We start from the raw sequence: 21,136 nt of genomic DNA, 5'->3' as shown, positions 1-21,136 counted from the left end.
TGCTTTCCAGTGTTTTTAATAGGAATGGGTGTTGTATTTTGTCAAGGTTTTTTCTGCATCTATTGAGATGATCATATGGTTTCTGCTAGTTTTGTTGTTGATATGATCAATTATGAACCAGCCTTGTATTCCTGGAATAAATCCTACCTGGTCGTAGTGTATTATTCTCATGATAAATTGCTGAAATCTTTTTGCTAATATTTTACTTTACTTTAAAATTTTTGCATCAATATTCATTAGGGAAATTGGTCTATAATTTTCTTTCTCTGTTTTCACTCTTCCTGGTTTAGGTATTAGTACCATATTTGTGTCGTAAAAAGAATTTGGTAGGACTCCTTCTTCACCTATTTTCCCAAATAGTCTATAAAGTATAGGAATTAATTGTTCCTTAAATGTTTGATAGAATTCACATGCAAAACCATCGGGCCCTGGAGATTTTTTCCTAAGGAGTTCATTGATGACTTGCTCAATTTCTTTTTCTGAGATGGGGTTATTTAGGTATTTTACTTCCTCTTCTGTTAACTTGGGCAATTTTTATTTTTGTAAATATTCATCCATTTCCCTAAGGTTGGCAAATTTGTGGGCAGACAATTGGGCAAAATAATTCCTAATTAATGTTTTAATTTCCTCTTCACTGGAGGGGAATTCACCCTTTTCATTTTTGATACTGGTAATTTAGTTTTCTTATTTTTTTAATCAAATTGACCAAAGGTTTATCAATTTTATTAGTTTTTTCATAAAACCAGCTCTTGGTTTTATTTATTAATTTAATAGTTCTCTTGATTTCAATTTTATTAATCTCTCCTTTGATTTTCAGTATTTCTAATTTGGTATTTAATTGGGAATTTTCAATTTGTTCTTTTTCTAGCTTTTTCAGTTGCATGCCCAATTCATTGATCTCCTTTTTCTCTGTTTTATTCACGTAAGCATTTAGAGATATAAAACTTCCCCTAAGAACTGCTTTTGCTGCATCCCATAAGTTTTGGTATGTTGTCTCATTATTGTCATTCTCTTGAATGAGGTTATTAATTGTTTCTCTGATTTGTTTCTTTGGCCCACTCATTCTTTAGAATTAGATTATTTAGTTTCCAATTAATTTTTAGTTTATTTTTCCATGGTTCTTTATTCCAAATAATTTTTATTGCATCATGATCTTAAAAGGATGCTTTGACTACTTCTGCCTTTCTGCACTGGATTGTGAGGTTTTTTTTATGCCCTAGTACATGGTCAATTTTCAGTACCACTGGAAAGAAAGTATATTCCTTTTTATCTGCATTTAGTTTTCTCCAGAGATCTATCATATCTGCCTTTTCTAAAGTTCTATTCACCTCCTTAACTTCTTTCTTGTTTATTTTGAGGTTAGATTTATCAAGTTCAGAGAGGGGGAGGTTAAGATCCCCCACTATTATAGTTTTGCTGTCTATTTCTTCCTGTAAGTCCCTTAACTTCTCCTCTAAGAATCTGCATGCTATACCACTTGGTACATATATGTTAAATAATGATATTGCTTCATTGTTTATGGTGCCTTTTAGCAGGATGTAGTGTCCTTCCTTATCTCTTTTAATTATATCTATCTTTGCTTTTGCTTTGTCTGAGATTAGGATTGCTACTCCTGCTTTTTTTTACTTTAGCTGAAGCACAATATATTCTACTCCAGCCTTTTACCTTTTCCCTGTGTGTATCCCCCTCTTTCAAATGTGTTTCTCGTAAACTGCATATTGTAGGATTATGATTTTTAATCCATTCTGCTATCTGCTTCCATTTTATGGGAGAGTTCATCCCATTCACATTCACAGTTATGATTACTATCTGTGTCTTTTTCTCCATCCTATTTCCCCCGTTTATGCTTTTCTTTCTCCTTTCTCCCTTCCACTCTTCAACAGAGTTTTGCTTTTCACCATTGCCTTCCTCAGTTTATCCTCTCTCTTGATTCTCCTCCCTTATCTTACCTTTTTCCCCTTGCTACTTCTTCCCTCCCTTCTGACCACCCCCCTCCTTTTTCTTTCCCCTTTCCCTTCCTACTGCCTGTAGGACAAGTTTGATTTCTGTACTTATGTTATTCCCCTCTTGAACCAAATCCAATGAGAGTGAACTCAGATACTGCTGTTCTCCCTCCCTTCTTTCTCTATACTACAATACGTTTTTGTGCCTCTTCATGTGATATAATTTACCCTTCTCTACTGCCTCCTTACTTCTTCTCCTAGAACCATTTCTTTATATCTCTTAATTATATTTCTATCATTATATCAGTTATTTCATACTGGCACCCACATTCTAAGTATATCCCTTTCAATTGTTATAACTGTACTATTCTCGAGACTGACATATGTATAAAACATATATAAAACAAAATAATCCCATATAGGGATGTAACTAATTTGCCTTATTGATTAACTAGGATTTTTCCCCCCATTTACCTTTATATGTCTCTCTTGAGTTTTGTATTTGAAGATCAAATTTTCCATTTAGCTCTGGTCTTTTCATCAGGAAGGTCTGGAATTCCCTTATTTCATTCAATGTCCATCTCCTTGCCTGGAAAATTATGCTCAACTTTGCTGGGTAGTTGATTCTTGGTTGTAGTCCCAGCTCCTTTGCTTTTCAGAATATCATATTCCAATTTCTCCTGTCATTTAATGTAGAAGCTGAAAGATTTTGCATGATCCTGATTGTAGTTCCATGATATCTGAATTGTTTCTTTCAAGCTGCTTGCAGTATTTTCTCCTTGATCTGGTAGTTCAAAAATTTGGCTATAATATTTCTTGGAGTTTTCAATTTGGGATGTCTTTCAGGGGGTGATCGGTGGATTCTTTCCATGATGATTTTACCCTCTGGTTCTAGAACCTCGGAGCAATTTTCCTTAAGGATTTCTTGGAAGATACTGTCCAGGCTCTTTTTTCCATCATGGCTTTCAGGTAGGCCAATAATTCTTAGATTGTCTCTCCTGGATCTGTTTTCCAGGTCAGCTGTTTTTCCAATCAGATATTTCACGTTTTCTTCTATTTTTTCATTCTTTAGATTTTGTTTGACTGATTCTTGATGCCTCATAGAATCATTAGCTTCTACTAGCCCAATTCTAATTTTCAATGTATTGTTTTCTTCCTTTAGCTTCTCTATCTTCTTTTCCATTTCGTTGATTTTACCTTTCAATGAGACATTTTCTCCATTTATATTCTGATTCTCCTTAACCATTTCGCCGATTTTACTTTTTAAAAATTTGTTTTCATCAGTGAATTTTTTTTCCATTTTTTCTTTTACCTCCCTAACGTGGTTTTTAAAGTCCTCCTTGAGTTCTTCCAGGAATGTTTCTTGGTCTGGAGACCAGTTCATTTTCCCTTTTGAGGTTTCAGATGTGGGTGTAGTGTCCATGCTGTCCTCTTCTGAATTGGTATTTTGATCTTCCCTGTCTCCATAGTATGAATCAATGGTCTTTGAAAGTTTCTTAGTGGTTTTCTCATGGTGTTTTTATCAGCTAAACATAACAAATTCAACTGTGCTACATATTCTGATATTGTGACTTGATTTGGTATACCAAATTTGATAAAAATGAATCAAATCCTTCTAAAGTTACAAGGGAATTTTAAAAACAATAAAAAATGTAAATGTCTAATACTAAGTTTGGACATTTTATTTTGCCAACTACATAGTAGCCTTCCATGATATTTTGCCTTTCACACACTTGTAGTCACTTAATAAAAGTTTGTTGACCCAAAAGAAAATTTATCTTGGATTATTAACTAGCAAGTTAACTACCAAAGGAACTCATTAAAATATGGCCTCCCTGCATGGATCCCTATTTCACTTAACCCTGATGCAGGGCAGAAATCACTCCAACATATTTCCTAATCTATGTAGAAGTTCTCAGCACAGTGCCTGGCACACAGTAGGTGCTTAGTAGATGCTTACTGATTGACAGGTTAACTACTAAAAATCTCAAGAAAAATATGATAGTTTAAATGCTCTAAATTAAGAGACAGACTATTTAAGTTCCCTATTTCTCTCACAGAGGGGCAGCTTAGCTGATAGAAAGCCAGGCTCAGATTCAGGAAGACTTGACCCCTGGCAATACAAACTACTGGTTGTATAGTCTTGGATTCTTCACTCAACCACAAGTGTATAAATTGCATAACAGTTGTAGATCTACATGGGCAGAAGAAATTTCCTCACTGGGAGTTATACACTGTGAAATCACATGCCCAAACCATTGCTGTTACTACCACCCAAACCCCTCAGGGCCATTCAACTTTTAAGTGTTTCATTATTAGGGATAATAATCTACATTCAAAAAGAAAAAAAGACAAAGTGTATGTAAGCAGAAAAGGAGATGGGCCAGTCATGTTGCATGAGTGAGGAACATAGGATAGGACAGTCTAGCATCCAGAAGATATTGAAAAAGCTACAAAAAAGTCTCCGATGTGATGGGTAGATTTTCTATGGATAACTGATGGAAAGATAGGACAAGAATCACAAAGGAAGAAAGGGAGTGGAAAGTTTGCTACATTGATGGTCAACTCCTTCCTCAGATATTTACTATCTATATATGCCTGGACAAGTCACTTAGCCTCTGAGCCTCAGTTTCTTCATCCATAAAATGAAAGGGGTTGGATCCAATGGACTTTAAGATTCCTTCCAGTTCTAAATCTATGATCCCATGATGAGGTTGTAAGTATCCCTAATACTGACAATCTCTCACTTACATGTCATCTTGTTTGTGGAATATTTTCCACACAACGCAATTTTGATTATATATTGAATATTAAACATCAGTTTTATGTATTGTTTCCATTCGTTACAGCAGTAGTGATTTCTACTGCAGCATGTAACAGCAGAAAGAGCAGCAGCTTTGGAGTGGGAGGACAGCCTGGATGCTTATCATTTATATGACCTCGAGCAAATTACTTTAACTGTCTCTCAGTTTTCCCATCTGTAAAATGTGAAGATTGCAATATAATACTATTGTGCTGAAAGAAACAGATGATTTTGAAGAAATAATGGAAAGATTTATATGAACTGACAGAGATTGAACAGAACCAGAAAAACAAATTTATACTACATCAATATTATCAAAATGAAGTTATGAATACTTTTATAAGCTAATATAAGAAAATGTGTAGTACCAGAAGAACAATTTATACATCAAAAATCACATGGTAAAAACAAACAACTCTGCAAGTTAAAGTTTGAAAAATCAATCAGTGTAAGGCAATGACCATCCATGAAGCCTGAGGAACAATGGTGAAACATCTACCTCCTGAAAAAGCAAAAGGCGGACTCGGAGTGTCCAAAGAATATTGGCAAAGCCAATGAAGGAATTTGTTTTGCTTGATTATGCATATTTGTTACAAGGATCTCGTTTCCACCCCCCACTCTCCATGGGGTGGGAATTAATTTTTTTTTAATTTAAAAAATAGGGAAAAAAAGATGTGAGACTGGAGCTTAGAAGACAGATTAGATCTGAGATTCTGCATTCATAAATGAAAAAAAGAAGTGAGGTAGTCTTTCGGTGTCACTGTGTTATCTGAAATCAAAATAAGCCCACAGTTTAAAATTAATTTATACAGAAATACTGTGTTTAGTATAACAATAATAAAATCCAAAAGGCAATAAAATTCAGAGGAAATGTTATTCAAAACAACTATAAAATGCAAAAATATCTGGAGATCAATCTACCAAAGTATACAAGTTCTAGTATAGCTCTAATTGCAAAGTATTCCTTAAGAAAATAAAGAGTAACTTAAAAAGCTTGAAGAATCTCCAGTAAAAAAAAGCTCCACAGTTAATTTATAGTTTTAATGGTATATCAATCAAACTTTCAAAGATACTTTACAGAACTCAATTAAAAAAATATATATATATATGTATATATATATATATATATATATATATATATATATATATATATATATATATATTTGGAAGAAGAAAAGAGATAGACCAGGGGTGGGGAACCTGAGGCCTGGAGGCCACATGTGGCCCTCTAGGCCCTCAAGTGTGGCCCTTTGACTGAATCCAGACTTCACAGAACAAATCCCATTTGTCCCTAAAATGTTCATGTTGGGGGAGAGCGAAGGAGAGATAGGTGGCGGGGTGGATAGAGTGTCAAACCTGGAGTTGGGAAGACCTGAGTTCAAATACAGCCTAAGACACTTACTAGCTGTGTGACCGAGTCACTCAACCTGTTTGCCTCAGTTTCCTCATCTATAAAATGGGGATAATAAAAGCTCCTACCTCCCAGGGTTGTTGTGAGAATCAACTGAGATAATAATTGTAAAGTGCTTAGCACAGTGCCAGACACACAGTAGGCATTCTATGTTGGCAGCTGTTATCATGATTATCATTGTAATTATTACCCTTTGACCCAGAGATTCTACTACTAGGCTTATGCCCCAAAGAGGTCACTGAGAAGAAAAAAAGTCTCCAAAGACATCAAAATATTTAGAGCAGCACTTTTTGAGACAGCAAAGAATTGGAAACAAAGTGAATGTCCATCAACTGAGGAATGGCTAAACAAATTGTGGTACATGAATGTAATGGAATATTACAGTGCTGTACTTACAGAACTCGATAAAAGAACAAACAAAATGTATCTGGAAGAAGAAAAAAAGCTAGGCTATTAAGGGAAATTATGGTAACAGGCAGGAATGAAAAGTTAATACCATTTCCAGGCCTCAAATTATAAGCAGCCCTCATCAAAACCAGCTGATACTGGTTAAAACAAAGAAGTAGATGAATAGAACAAATCAGACAAGGGAGAATCAGAAACAGTGCTCGAGAGCCCAGTGCTTGATAAACCAAAAACCATGAATTACCTAGAAGAAGGTCAAGAAAACAATAGACACAATGACTGCGACAAGAGAAACAGAACCACTACTGAAAAGCAACTGAAAATCAATGCTGCAAAATTCCAAAAACAAGCATGACAACAAAGAAGATCTATTGGGAGGATACCCCCTCCCATTCCTTTGCAGGGATGGGACATTTACAGCTGTGGTACTCTGTACATATTTTCAGAATTTTTGATGCATTGAACAGTTTTATTGATTTTTCCTTTTCTTTTCTTTAAAAGTATCATTTGTATACTGGATGGTTCTCTGGGAAGATAGGGAGGGACACTGTGGGAAATTCTGACAACATTAAAAAAAATTAACAGTTTATTTTAAAGAAAAAAACTATTTTGCCAAAATATTTGTGGCAACACTTTTTGCAATAGCAAAAAATAGGAAAAAAAAAAAAGCTAATGACCATCACTCAGAGAAAGGAAGGAATACTGCTGTGCTGAAAGAAATGATAAATGTGAAGAATACATACAAGTGTGGGAAAATGTCTTTACTGATGCAAAGTGAAGTAAACAGAATAAGGAACAGAATAGACACAATGACGGCAAAATCTAAATAGAAAGAATACAACAACAAAATAGAAAATGAATGTTGTGAAATTATAACACCTAAGCTGGGTACCCCAAAAGATATGAGAATGTACTTCCCTCCCTCCTCTACCGTAAAGGGGGGGAACTGTGGTAGGACTTGGATGATGTAGTGGTTAGTTTTTGAGGAATGGCTCTTGGGAAGGAGGTGGAATATTCTACAAAAAGAAGGCTATAGAAAAGCAAAAGAAATCAATTTTTTAAAAGTCCCTGCTTTTAAGAAGCTTACCTTGCCACTACCTTAGTAATCTTCATTAAAATACTGAACCCTGTGAGTTTTTCCATTTATAAAAGATTCAACAATAGATTCTGGGGAGTAGGTTGCAACTTTATTAAAGAGTATTAAATTATACTGAGATCCTTTGATGCAAAGTTAAATATTATTAAATTACTGAATTAAGTCAAAGTTTTCCAATAAAAATCCCTAATCCCTAGTCATGGAGCAAGTAGCTGATCCAAATATATGCCCTTTTTTCTCTTGGGATTCTTAGTGCTGTGTATGTATGCTTTATACCATGAATGGCTATAATTTAACTACTAAGATCTCTCTCATGAGTAATAAAATTTTTCCAGGTGAATTTATTCAGGTATCAACATAAACAGAGTGACTGAAATGTTGAAGTGAACCATCATTCCAAAAAAAAACCCCCAAAAAACTAACCCGACCCCAAAACCTATTTTACTTGCTCTGATATTATAGTTTAAAGAATGAGATATGTAATGTCAATGGGAATATGTACACTTCTGCAAATCTAAAGGGCCAAAAGGAACAGATGGTATAGTTGTTATACTAGATTCAAGAAGGCCTCAGTTCTAATCCCAGCTCTAACTCTTAGTGGCTATGTGATCTATGGACAAATCACAACCTCTCTTAAGCCTTGGTTTCTTAATATATAAAATGGGAATAACACTTGCCCCATTTACCTCAGAGTGGTTGTGAGAGGCAAGTATCACATTAACAATATTAGCTCAGCCACTAACTGCCCGTGTGTGACCTTAGGTATGCCATATTTATTGGTAAAATGAACCTTCAGATAGAAAATCCCATCTCGCCTCTCAGCAGCATAGCTACCCCTGGCTCTCAGACTAGCTTATGGTTTCAGAAGGTGCAGGTGCCCTATGAAACATAAAATCTGTCTATAAATGCCAAAGGCCCTGAAGCTCATTACAATATTTTGGAAAGCCCCTATGTTGCAGCACAGTGCAATGAAAAGAAGGCTGGATTTGGAGTTAGAGGACTTGAAAGGACTTATGCGAATGGTTCAACGCCAACACAACAGGGTGTCTCCAGGGGAGCGCTCGGAGATATGTGCTTATCCAGGCCACTGAACATTTAACATTCTTCTTTCATCGATGACTTGGATAAAGGTATACATGATGGCTCATGAAATTCACATATGATACAAAACTGGGAGGAAAAACTTACAACACAGGCTGACCATCAGGATCCAAAGGATCTTGAGAGGCTACAGCACTGGGCTGAATCGAATAAGATAAAATTCAATAGAGAAAAATATAATCTTATACTTGGGTACATAACAAATCAACTTTGTAAATATCAAATTGAGGAAGCATGGTTAGACAATAGTTGTTTTGAAAAAGATCCTGGGGTTTTAGTGGACTGCATGTTCAACATGAATCAGCAGTGTGATGTAGAAGCCAAAAAACTAATCTTGGGCTCAGACCTCCTCAGAAGTGCTATGTCCAGTTCTGCACACCATAGTTTAAGAAGGTCACTGATAAGCAGAATGTCAAAGCAGAGCAAGCAGAAGTTTTAAGGTCCTTGAGTCCATATCCTCATGAAGGGCGAGCATGTAGAGGAGGGATTAGATTTGTTATGTTTGGCCCCAGAGGGCAGAACCAAGAGTAATGGGCAGATCACAAAGAGGCCAATTAAGCTTTATGTTAGGAAAAAAAACCCATAAATTCCAGCTGTCCAAAGTAGCATGGGCTGACCCAGCAGGTCACGGGTCACTTCTCCTCTAAGATCTTCAAGTAGAGGCAGCACACTCCTTTTTGGGTTGTTAGGGGGCACTCTGTGTACAGGTGGCACTCGATGGCCTCTGGAGTCCCTTCCAACTGTTACATCCCATGACTCTATAACCTGAGCTCATGTTGGCTTTGCCACTTACTACTTGTGTGACTCTGGGTGAATCACTTCCCCTCTCCTGACCCTAATTTTCTCATCTATAAAGTAAGGAGGCTGGCCTACAAGACCTGAGTTTTCTTCTAGCCTTTGCTCTAGGAACCTATAATTTGCATTTCCTGCTGATTACATTAAAGAAAATCTTCTGGTTAGCAATCAAAGCCGGTCACTAATAGGATAAAGAAACTGAGGAACAACAGGAGGCATGTGGGCACGGTGACAAGTAAAATGTTTAAAAACATAACCTTTTTGATAGCTCCCTAGGTAGAGAAAGAAGGAAGGATACATTTGGAAATGAAGGTGAATAATAATACATCAATAAAAGAATTTAATATGAGGAAAAATTAATTTTCTAAAAACACCAAATAAGCAGCAAAGGGGCAATACTAACACCGGTAGCAGTCTACTACACAGTGTTTTTTAATGGCTCAGGTCTCTGACTTTTCTTTACAGTAAAACGGCTATTTTAGAAGACAGAATTGAAAATCAGGAAAATCTCCAAACACGGTAACTAACTTTGACACTATTTTAAATAAACAAGGCCTTGAGTTCACATCAGACTATTCCAAAATACCATCCAAATAAATCAGAGCCCCAAACTTGGGCACATTTTACCTCCTAAGAGAGTATTTTAAAAGGGCAACAGCTTAAATACAGGAGCTACACAGGGGGTCAAAGGCTCTGGAACTGGGCCCACAAGGACAGGATAATGAAAGCAGGTATGAAGGAAGTTAAGTGAAGTCATCCGGACAAAGAAGAAGCAGGAAGTACAAGTGGAGGAATGAAAAGAATTACAGCAAAAGGAGCCAAGTCAATTTAACCGACAGCACTAACAAAACCCACCTGCTGGTTCATTCCCATGTGCTATGTAGGAACACAGGCAAACTCCCCTTCCTCTGCTCAGTAAAGAAATCCTGAACAGAACAGAATCAGCTCCAATGGATTCGACCATCACCTCTATCTCAGAGAGCTTCTATATCTATACCTCATCTAAATCTAAATCTAGCCCTCATCTCTCTCCTGGGCTTTACACTCTTCCCCCTACACACTAAATACCAGTCAAACCGGGCAGCTTACTGGCGCCCATACACAACATTCCTATAACGCTTCTCCACCTCACCTCCCTTTAAGGCTCAGCTCAAGAGCCTGATGCTACAAGAGGCTGCTCCTGGTTCCCCCAGCTATTAGTGTTATGCCTCCCCTTCTGCCTCAAAAGCACTTTGGCCATATCCTGCAAACATGCTGTATCTTCCCAGGAGAACATAAGCTTCTTGATAGCAAGTACTGTCTCCCTTTTGTGGTTGTATCTCCAGCAGTGTCTGGAATAGTGGACAATTAATAAATGCTTGTTGATCGACAGACTTAGAAAAATATACATCTTCAGTAGATGTTTAACTCTCAACCTCTGCTTCAATCTTCTAAGTGAGTCATGTTTATGCTTCGCTTTCTATTTAAAAGGTTCTTAAGTGAAAAAAGTCAATGCTACTCATTTCTGAGGTACACAAGACATCAGATGATTTCAATGTGACTTTTCTCCTGTGGTCAGCTCTTGGGGTCTCTGGCAGCAGGTATGGCAGGGCAGAAAAAAAGAGGAGGGAAGGGGAGGCTTGTTTCTCAGCTTACAAATACCAAATATTCTTTTAATCAGGGTAGGTAGCAGAGTCTAACCTAGGAAGGTAAACTTGAGTGTGGCAGTCAGTACTAATTACTAAGCAACCCCTATTAGGGATGCCATATGACTTGTTTGTTCTCTAAGATACCTTTATAAATAACGAATGCCATTTAATAATAAGGCTAGGGAGAAAAAAAACACTTTTGAAAAGCTAGGGTTGTACTACACCCTGCATTCTGGCAGACTTAGGTCTCAAACAAGAATTAAGGATTTCAGAGAAGGAGGAATACAGAAAACTGGAGAAGTTGTTCGTTTTAAAGACAACGTCTGGAAAGATAAAGGAGACAAAATCTAAAATGTCATTAAGACTAACACGAACTTGTTCGCTATATGCTTAAAAAAACAAAACTTCCAAGTTTTTAAGAGGAAATTTAAACAAAGCACTACATTATTCCTTTATTCCTGATCAAGGCAGACCCTGAGAGCTCAAATTCTGGCTGGTCCAACAAACAAGAAAGGGTTAGAATATTGGTCTGATTACAAATCATACAAATTTAGTTTGAAAGCCAGCTAGGTTCTATTTTAGAACTTGCTGCCAACCCACTTGGTGGCAGGTTGGTGAATCTTCTGGCCAGGACTATCTTTTATAGACAGTTGGGTTGTAACCTGGGTACCCATGGCCAAGAAACTGCGGCTTATTTGAAGTACTTAAGTACTTAGTTACTACATGTGTTTACTAATACTTCAAAAGACTCAAATGAAAGCTTTTCCCTTGAGAGAATCTCTAGGAAGAGAGAGAGATAAGAAGAACTGCAGAAGATAAGAAAATGCCTGGATGTGCAATGATCTGCAAAATGGACTTTACATAGCAGGGAGCAGATATATACAATTCTACATGGCAAAGGCCATACATAGGCTGATAATGTAAATGAGACTAAGAGGGTTTAAATTCCAGTACGTTAAATCCATAATAGGTGGAGAAGAAGAAGGACAACCACTGAACTTTCATAAAACTTACTTTAGCACCATAGTCAACAATACTAGGCTGGATGAAAGGTGAATCTGACATAATGATTTCTTTCCTAAATGTCTATTTAAAAAATCTAGCCATAATTCCTGCCCTCAAGGGGCTTTCAGTCTAGAATAAGTAAGACATGTATATAAATAACTATAATTTAAATTAGAATATGATCTCTTGAACAAATTCCATTAATGGCAAACAAAAGCAGACAACATTCATATGTAGTTACTGGACCTCACGCACATTGTCTAGTGGCAAAATGAATGCATCTCTGCTAGAAATACAGCAATGTGCAGTAATTACCATGACTTCTAGTGCATAAACATTTTATAAAGCACCTACTAAGTTCCAGGCATTGAGCTAGGTATTGGGGATACAAACACAAAAATGAGTCATCCTCTGTTTTCAAGAAGTTTACATTTAACTGGACAATATAATATGTTCACAAATGGGTAAAGACAGGATACATACAAAATAAATCGAGCTATACATTGTCATAAAATGAAGTAGTAAGGATGATTTTTTTTAAAATGGGGTTTAAAAAAACTGAAGGCTGCAAGGAGGGTAACCAAGGTTTGACGGTACAAGAAAGTAGAAAAGCTCAGCACCGCATGGTATAGGAATGACTAGGAGAGGTGGAGTCATGTGTAGCATCAATGTAAGTTGTTTATTAATTTAATACCCCAGGAGAGGAAAATGACCTAGAATGGTGAACCAAACATTTGAAAGACTACATAGACAAAGCCCTATTTGGGAACTCAAGGAAATTGCAACCTAACGACATAATACACACAAAGGTGAACTTTGTAAAGAAGGAATAAAAAGTACTATGGAAGCAAGAGGGGAAAGCAAATTACTTCCCTATTAAACAACATTTACTAGAGAAAGTAATAAGAAGGCCTTGAATGATGGGTAGGATTTTGATGGGTTATGGTGAGTGGGAAGGGTGCTTTTCTAGGAGGAAAAAAGTTTTAGCTAAAGTTCAGAGACAGGAAGATTTAGGGTATACTTAAGAAGGGGTAAGTGGTCTAAGAAGTGTGAAATGAAATGGGAGATAAAGCTGGAAAAAGTAGGTTGGAGTCAGACTGTGGGAATCCCTTGGATGGTAGACTGAGAAATCAGGATAAGAAAGGTAAAATATGTCATATTATCAGAGTGGTTAGCACCAAATTTAGGGATCACACCAAATAAACAGGGGACCATGATGAACTCAGAGTTGGTGAGGCAGAAACCTGACGTACTACATCGGTAAAAAACTTCTGTAGCTTTGAATACACAAAAGGTTTTTGCTACTGTCACTACTCACATAGATGTCAAGCTATTCTATAAAAATCTGACTTTGCTTGTAGTTGGCAAAAACTTCCATAGGCCACCCCATTTAACAGTACTATGATTTACCCAGTCTCCCATTATCAAAATCTTAAGTAGATTTTGGGCTCTCTTCTCTCCCACATCTCTCATAACTAATTAGTCAGTAAGTCCTGTCAACTCTACCTCCATGTTTGTCTCATTCTCTCCTACTTCCACTGTCACCACATTAGTACAGACTCTCAATTCTTCCCACCTTCACTGCTTCCCAATCCAAGTGATCCTTCAGAACACTTTCACAATAAACTTTCTTTCTCCCAGGTCTGACCAGAGCAGAGATTGTTGTGGTTTTTAACTTTATCTCCCCAAGGCTTAGCCCAGTGCCTGGCACGTCATGGATGCTTAATAAATGCTTGTTGACTTGACAGACCAAAACTGGCTAACGGATTTGAAACCCAAAATAGAAAACAGTAAAAAGGTACTTAGTGCTCTTTTACATTTGGCAAGTTTGCGTCACCAAGCCTGAGGGAACTATTACGCCAACAGAATTTAAAGATGTGATTGCTAAGCCAGCGTCAGTGATCTATGAAAAATCATGGAGAACACCACAGAACTAGAGAAGTGAAAAGGTTAGCCTAGCATTTAAAGAACAAGAGAGAGAAGAGGGAATCATCTACAAATGAGAGATGACATAGCTCCACTTCAATTGCTGGCAATAAAGATGGTTTGTGAAGATTTAGAAAGGGAAGCAGATCTCACAGAGAGCCAGTATTATCAAAGTATCAGTCCGGATGAATGAACCTCACTTCCTTTTTTAACAATGTTATCAAATTGGTAGGTCAACAGAGTGCGGTAGGAATAGCTTACGTAGACTTCATCAAGCTGTCTTTGTGAACAAGAGGGAAAATATGTAGCTAGACAACAGCAGAGTTAGATTTAGGAATGGCTGAATGAACACATCCAAAAAGCCGCCGTTGTTACATGTCAACTGAGGTCTCTAGTGGAAGTTCCCAGGGATCTATCTGTCTTTGGCTGCTTTTAAAAAAACTGATTTGGCTGAAACTGCTCCCACCATGGTTACCAAAGCTTTTCTGTTAGCTCTTCTGGCTTCTTCTCAGTACTCACCCTCCCTGAACCTTCCTGCAGCTTTGGTCTGCTTCCTTCTCCTGGAAATTCCTCCCCGAATTCTCATCAGTCTCTCTCCTGGCTCTCCTCCTGCCTCTTTTCGCTCATTTTTAAGTCTCTGTGGCTGGACCACCAGCCATGTCCTCTCCTCTAATGTGACTGTCCCCTCCGCTCTCCAGAGACTCTCCTGTTTTCTCTCTACAGCAGGGACTCTTAACCTGTGCTCCATCAATATAACTCTATAATTGGTTTCCTTTGTAATCCTGTCTTCTGTTTTATACATTTAAAAACATCCCTCTCAGAAGGGGTGCCAAAGAGGTCCACGACACAAAAAGCATTCCAAATGCCTGCTCTCCAGTGTCTCTTGGTGATCTCATCCCTCGCAGTGGGTTCAATAATCATTTTTATGCAGCCAATTCTCAGAGCTCTCTCCTGAGCTCTATTCCCACCCTACCAACTGCCTGTTAGAGATCTCCAAATACAACAAATATCTGTTCAGCATGGACACAGTGCCTGGCACATAGCAGGCTCTTAATAAATGTTTGTTCCCTCCCCCTACTTCCACTGAGGTGTCCTATAGGAAAAACATGTCTAAAACAGAAGTCATCTTCCAATTTAACCCCATCCCCCCCCCCCCAAATTTCTGTTGATGACACACACTTTGTTACCTAGATCTGGTACCTTCAAGTCATGATTTACTCTCTTTCTCCTCATTTCCCATATACAATCTGTTGCTAAATCTTGTTGACTCTGCCATCACAACATCTCTTGTACCTGTCCCCTTCCTTCTACTCACTCACGACTACTTCAGGCTCTTATCACTTCTCACCTGGACTACTGCAAAGCCCTCCTAACTGGTCTCCTTGCCTCAAGTTTTCCCTTCTCCAATCTATTCTCCACACAGCTGCTGGAGGAACTTTAAATAAAGCCAAGGTCTAACCATGTCACTCCCCTATTCTTTAACTTTCAGAAGTTCTCTATTACCTCTAGAATTAAATACAAAATTGGCTTGTCCCACCCAAACTGGCTTACTTACTATATATATGATGTGCATTCCTTCTGTTTGGGTGCTTCTGTCCCCCTTGCTCCAAATGTACCCCTTTATCTCCTATGTACCTTAGAATCTTTAATTTCCTTCAAGGCTCAGTTCAGGTGCTACCTCCAAAGGGAAGAAGGTCCTCTTAATTCTCCTGGTTGCGGGTGCTGTTCTTCCTCTTTTTATATTTATTGATCTTTTAACCTGAAGGTAGAATGTGAACTCCTTGAGGGTAGTGGCAGTTCACCGCCCCCCCCCCCTTTTGCCTTTTCTATCCATAATGCTTTGAATGTACTAGGCATTTAGTAAAAGTCTGACAAATTGAACTAAACTGAAGGAGGGCACAAATGCATACTAATATTACTGCAGATGACAGCAAAGCTGGAAAGTTAATCCAATAGATGACAGTATCCAAACAAATCTTAAGAGGCTAAGAGATGCAAGAGAAGAGAAAAAAATGTGAGGTCCTACACTTAGGTTCCCAAAAATTGTTTTTCCAAGTACAAGATGGGGGAGGTGGGAGTAGAAAACACCTCATGTGACTTGGCAGCCCAAAAAGCTAACTTAAACTTCTGCTGCGTTAGGAGAAGCACTGTGTCCAGAAAAAAGGGAAATTATAATTTCTGCTGTACTTTGCCCCGGCCAAACCTCCTCTGGAGGATTGTCTTCGGTTTCTGGGGTGGCATAATTTAAGATGGACATTCTGGCTAACTAGAGAGATCCCAGAGGAATGTGTGACCAGGAAAGTAAGGAGACTGTGTTACTCAGCGACTGAATGAAGATATTTACTCTGATGAAAAGAAGACTTAGGGAAACCTGAGAGCGGTCTTCCCCGAATATACCCCCCTCCCCTTTTCAAATACTGCAAGAGGAATCAGACTTAACAGTAGTTAGCCAAAGGACAGAACAAAGCACAAAGGATGGAAGACCTCCTTAAAATAACAATCACAGCTGTTCCAAAGGAGGAGGGGCTGTCAGAAGACGTGGTGAGCTCCCCAGCACCAGAGGTCTCCAAGCGGACCTGGAGGAGCATCACTCCCAAGCTAATGGAGGACATTCTGGCTCAGGTACAGCTTAGACCGTCCTTTGAGGGGCCGTCCGAGTCCAGTGATTCTGGGAGCCCCCAGGGCCGAGGAAGGAGGCGGGACGGGGCAGGAGGAGCGCAGCCCAGAGCAGGTAAGGAGGGGACGCTGTGGGACACCGATAGAGACCCGGAGAGAAAGGTGCTGGGGGATGGGGAGTGAGGAGAGAGACGGCGGGGTGGGGGAGGGGAGCGGCCGGCGGAAGGGGACAAGGGCGCATCGAATCCCTCCGCCCCATTACCTCCTTGTCCGGGACCCACTGCGGTTCGTCAAGGCCAAAGGGGCTTCCGAAGGCCCGGTGCTCGGGGACCATGCGCAGCCCGCTGGGCGAACGCACCAGCTTCTTGCCATCGCGGCGCAGGGCCGCCCCGCCAGCAGCCGCCACAGACGAGGAGGACATGGCTCCTCGGTCCAGGCCAGGGCTGCCCCCGCGTACAGTTTCTCAACCTCAGCCACCGTGTCCCGTCCCACCGTAGAAAACAGCCCAGCTGCCCTATCGACACGCCCGCCGATCCCCGCCGCCCAATCGCCGCTAGAGCTCCGCCCTCGTCCGTCTTCTCTGAACCAATCCAGAGCCAGGGCACCACCCAGCCTCCGCTCATGCGCAAGGAGGGCGGGGCGGGGCGGGGAGGTGCCATTTCCCTAGAGGCCTTGAAAAGAACGAGGGATGAACCAATTAGCAAGCGGCGCCACGAAGGCAGCTGCGCCGGTGATTGGAGGAGGCGGAGTCCTGGTCTGTCATTGGACCGGGCCGCCGCGCGGAGGACGAACCGCGCCAAGAGAAGTTAGCCGAGGCGAGGCAGACGGAGGTGCGCGGCTGGCGGGCAGGGGCGGCCCCCGTTCCCGGGTCTAGGATGCTCCGGGAGGGCGAGGTAGGTCCCAGAAGGGCCCGGCTTCAAGACTGCTTGGAGCTCGGGGGTGCATCGCGGCTCGTCTCCAGCTGACCCGCCGCCCGAGGGAAGGGACCCTGGATTCCTGGAAGGGCAGCCCGGGGGAGGAGCAGGAAGACGGGGGCATTCTAAGACCCGAGGGAAGCTGTCCTTGATTACACCCCTCCAGCCCACCCCCACCCCTAGACCAAACCGCAGAATAACTCACCGTTATGTAACACTTTGCAAAGCGTTTCTAGTACGAGCCGTAGTCTTTTTACAGGTAAGAAGGCCGAGGCCAGAGAGGGGATGTATTTATTTTAGAAGCAATCAGTGGGGACTTCCTGGAGCTTCTTGAGCAGGAAGTGGGTGTTATGATCACACCTGTCCTTTAAACCCGTCACTTTGGCTGTTGTGTGGATGTTGGATTGGAGGAGACGGGATCTGTAGTAGAGGTGCGAGGTGATGAGGGCTTGAGTAGAGAAGCAGCAGAAGGGGACATTTTAGAGGCTAAGACTTGGCGATTGATTGGATATAGGGGTTCAGTTAGAGAGGAGTCACAAAGACGATTCTGAAGTTGTAAACTCGAGAGACTTGAAGGATGGTGGTGTCCTGGGCCAAAATTAGTAAATTAGGAAGAGGAGTGGGGTTGGGGGTTGGGGAAGATAAGCAGTTGTTTTGCTAATGTTGAGTTTGAGGTGTCCTTTGGGACCTCCTGGTGGAGATGTCCCTGAGGCATTTGGAGATGTGTGGGACTAGAGTTCTGAAGAATCACTTCTGGGTATGTAGATTTGGGAGTCGTTGATAATTGAGCCTGTGGGAGTATGGAGAGTGTAGCAAAGGCTCAGGACCGAGCCCTGAGCTATGTGTATTCTTAAGTGGTAAAACCCTGATAATGATCCAGGAAAGGAAACAAAAAATTGTCTCGACTGGTGGGACCTAACAGACCTGGGAGATCTAAATAAAATATCAACTATTTGGCACAGCTCTTCACAACCTGGCCTCTTCTTGTCTTTCTATTCTCTCCTCTGTGTTCTCTACAAGGCAGGCATACTTGCAATTCCTCATATGTGACTTTCCATCTCTCGGCTCCTCAACTTTTCTCTGTCTGTCCCTCCCTACGTGAAATGTCTCCCTCCTCCCTTGTGCTTCTTGGAGTCATTGGTTTCCTTCAGCGAGACTTGAATCTCAGCTCAAGTGCTACCTTTTTCAGGAAGTCTTTTCTGGTTTCATTAGCTATTAGTGCTCGCCCATCCAAGATTACTTTGTTTCTGTTTATATGTTTGTTAACTTGTATATGTATAACTTTGTCTCCCCTGCAATAGATGCAAACAACTTTAATTTTTGTCTTTGTATCCTTTCTAGCTAATGCAGTGCCTGACCAATAGTAGGCTTTCATTAAATGTTCCTTGAGTGTCAGAAATACCCAGGCAGAAGTTATGGCTGGATATTTAGATCTGGGAGTCAGTGGCATAGAAATGATGATTGAACCCATGATAACTGATAAAGAAGGGATTCTTAATGCTTTTTGTGTCATGGTTCCCTTTGGCATTCTGATGATGCCTACGAACCTTTTAAAGACTAATGTTTTTAAATTAAAATAAAAAACAGGATTACAAAGGAAACCAATTTAAGAGCTCCTGCTATAGAAAGAGGAGACGTTTTAGAATGGCATAGAGGACATTCTGTTGAGGGCCAATAAGTACATATATAAGTGTATACAAGAAAAATAAAAAGCAGATATCTAAGGAGCCATCCACCTCTAAACTCAGTGGCTATGTAATTGATAATGCTTTATTAGACTATAAACAGCAGCAACTGATAAGAACCAGTATAATCCAATGAGCCTTAGGTGCGAAGATCAAAATCCCAACCTCCTGCACTATGGGTGTTGTAATGTTGAATGGCTTCTTAGTCCTTTAACGCTAGAAGGAACTTTGGTGATTTGTGTAGCATTGTCATTTTATAGAGGAGGAAACTGAGAGCACTCAGTGAGTTAATGGCAAAGCCAGGACCAAAACCCAGGTCTCCCAACTCCTAGTCCAGTATTCTTTCCATTGCAAAATGATGCCTACAAGGACTAGTCCTTGCCTTCTTTCCTTCTGCTATCATTACCCTGACTTATCCTGATGCCTCATATCAGCAGCAGTCTGCCTGACTGTTTGCCTTGACAACTTGTCTAAGTCCCCTTATGTCACTCCTTGGGATGTCAGCACAAACAAGATAGGAAAGAGTAAACACTAAGTTCAAAGGAAAGCCCAGGCAAAATACTTTGGAGAAAAGGAAAGGAAGAATCATCAGCCTTTTTGCGAATATGTTTAGCACCTTCTTTCCATTGTATAGTCCATTGTATAGTTCCACCAAAAATCTTCTAATGCCATATCATGGCGACGAAGGGAATCCTGGATTCTTGAAGTCCGTCCTAGCATACAGCCATCTCTGAAAGCCACCATCAACCTGGGGAGAATTTGACAACAAACTGTGTGTCCCAGGATCTGCCTAGCAGAGTGCATGAGGTCTTTATCACTAGAAAATTAGCCACCAGTTGATCGATGTTTTTTTTTTTTTTTTTTTACAATTCATGAAACTGTTTACTGTTTAGGGAGAATTTTTATTTTCTTTGGTAGGGAGAGTACTTACACCAGTGAAGTTATGACTTGAAGTATTGAAGCTATGTGTGTCATAGCCTCCTACCAAATTGTAGGTAAGCTCCATGAAATCAAGGACTGGCTGTTATTGAAACATTTAACAAAAATTCTTTTTAAAGTTTAAATTTTGTGATACATTTTCGTTTTACATTATAAACATATATAGATTATCCCCATTTCATGAAGTCTTTTGTAACAAAGTTAAAACTAATAGTATAGTGATCTCTCTGGAAAGTACATGCAACATTTCACATCTGTAGCACCCTTCCCCATCTGTCTTTTTTAAATAAACAAAAATCTATTTTCTGTCCCTCCTGTGCCCCATTCTGAAAGAAAAACAGATTTCTTGTAATAAATACACATTGGCAATATTTTTAAAAATGTAAACATTTTTTATTGACACAACACTTTCTAATAAATACATAAATAGTTCTTCAAAAACAAAGTACATTTCTCCAAAAGAGTTAAACAAAATAATGCCTAATCACATGATTGCATCTCATAGAACTTGATGCTTTCTACATTATAGTATCCTGATTGCTAATAAAAAAGGATGGATATGTTCTTTAACTTTGGTAGTATGGTAACAACTTATACTTGGCCAATAATTGTCTTTTATTGTTGTCTTTATTGAAATTGCAATAGTAATTTGTGCACATGGTTGTTTTATGGCACTCATTTCTTATATGACTTTGCTAAGGCACTGTTTATTAATTGTTTAGTGTTATTTCGATCCTCGTCTTTGTTATAAAAAATAGTACTGCTATGAATATTTTTGTACATATGGGTCTTTTTTGCTGTCAGCAACCTTCTCGAGGCTATAAACCAAGAGTGGTGTCGTAGACCCAAAGCTATGAACAACTCAGTAA

The 21,136-nt window shown here is 39.6% G+C and overlaps 2 protein-coding genes across 4 annotated transcripts in view; one reads left to right on the top strand and one right to left on the bottom strand.

Moving 5' to 3' along the window:
• Window positions 1-17,244, bottom strand: part of ZFYVE21 (zinc finger FYVE-type containing 21) — a 37,475-nt gene extending 20,231 nt beyond the window's left edge. The window contains exon 1 of one of the 2 annotated variants that reach the window (XM_036748700.1): window positions 16,992-17,244. In XM_036748700.1, the coding sequence (XP_036604595.1) occupies window positions 16,992-17,150 (159 nt within the window). In that variant the 5' untranslated portion in view covers window positions 17,151-17,244. The remainder of the gene's footprint in view (window positions 1-16,991) is intronic. The other variant, XM_036748701.1, reaches the window with a different exon arrangement.
• XRCC3 (X-ray repair cross complementing 3) overlaps window positions 16,695-21,136 on the top strand; it is a 47,892-nt gene continuing 43,450 nt past the window's right edge. Inside the window, exon 1 of one of the 2 annotated variants that reach the window (XM_036748699.1) lies at window positions 16,695-16,844. The gene's annotated coding sequence lies outside the window, so the exon portion shown is untranslated. Of the gene's footprint in view, window positions 16,845-17,537; window positions 17,623-21,136 lie in introns of those variants that run through there. The other variant, XM_036748698.1, reaches the window with a different exon arrangement.

Source organism: Trichosurus vulpecula, chromosome 3 (assembly GCF_011100635.1).
Source record: "Trichosurus vulpecula isolate mTriVul1 chromosome 3, mTriVul1.pri, whole genome shotgun sequence".
NCBI classification, from domain to species: Eukaryota; Metazoa; Chordata; class Mammalia; order Diprotodontia; family Phalangeridae; genus Trichosurus; species Trichosurus vulpecula.
The sequence above is the reverse complement of the archived record's forward strand: the minus strand, read 5'-3'. Positions and strand labels throughout refer to the sequence as shown.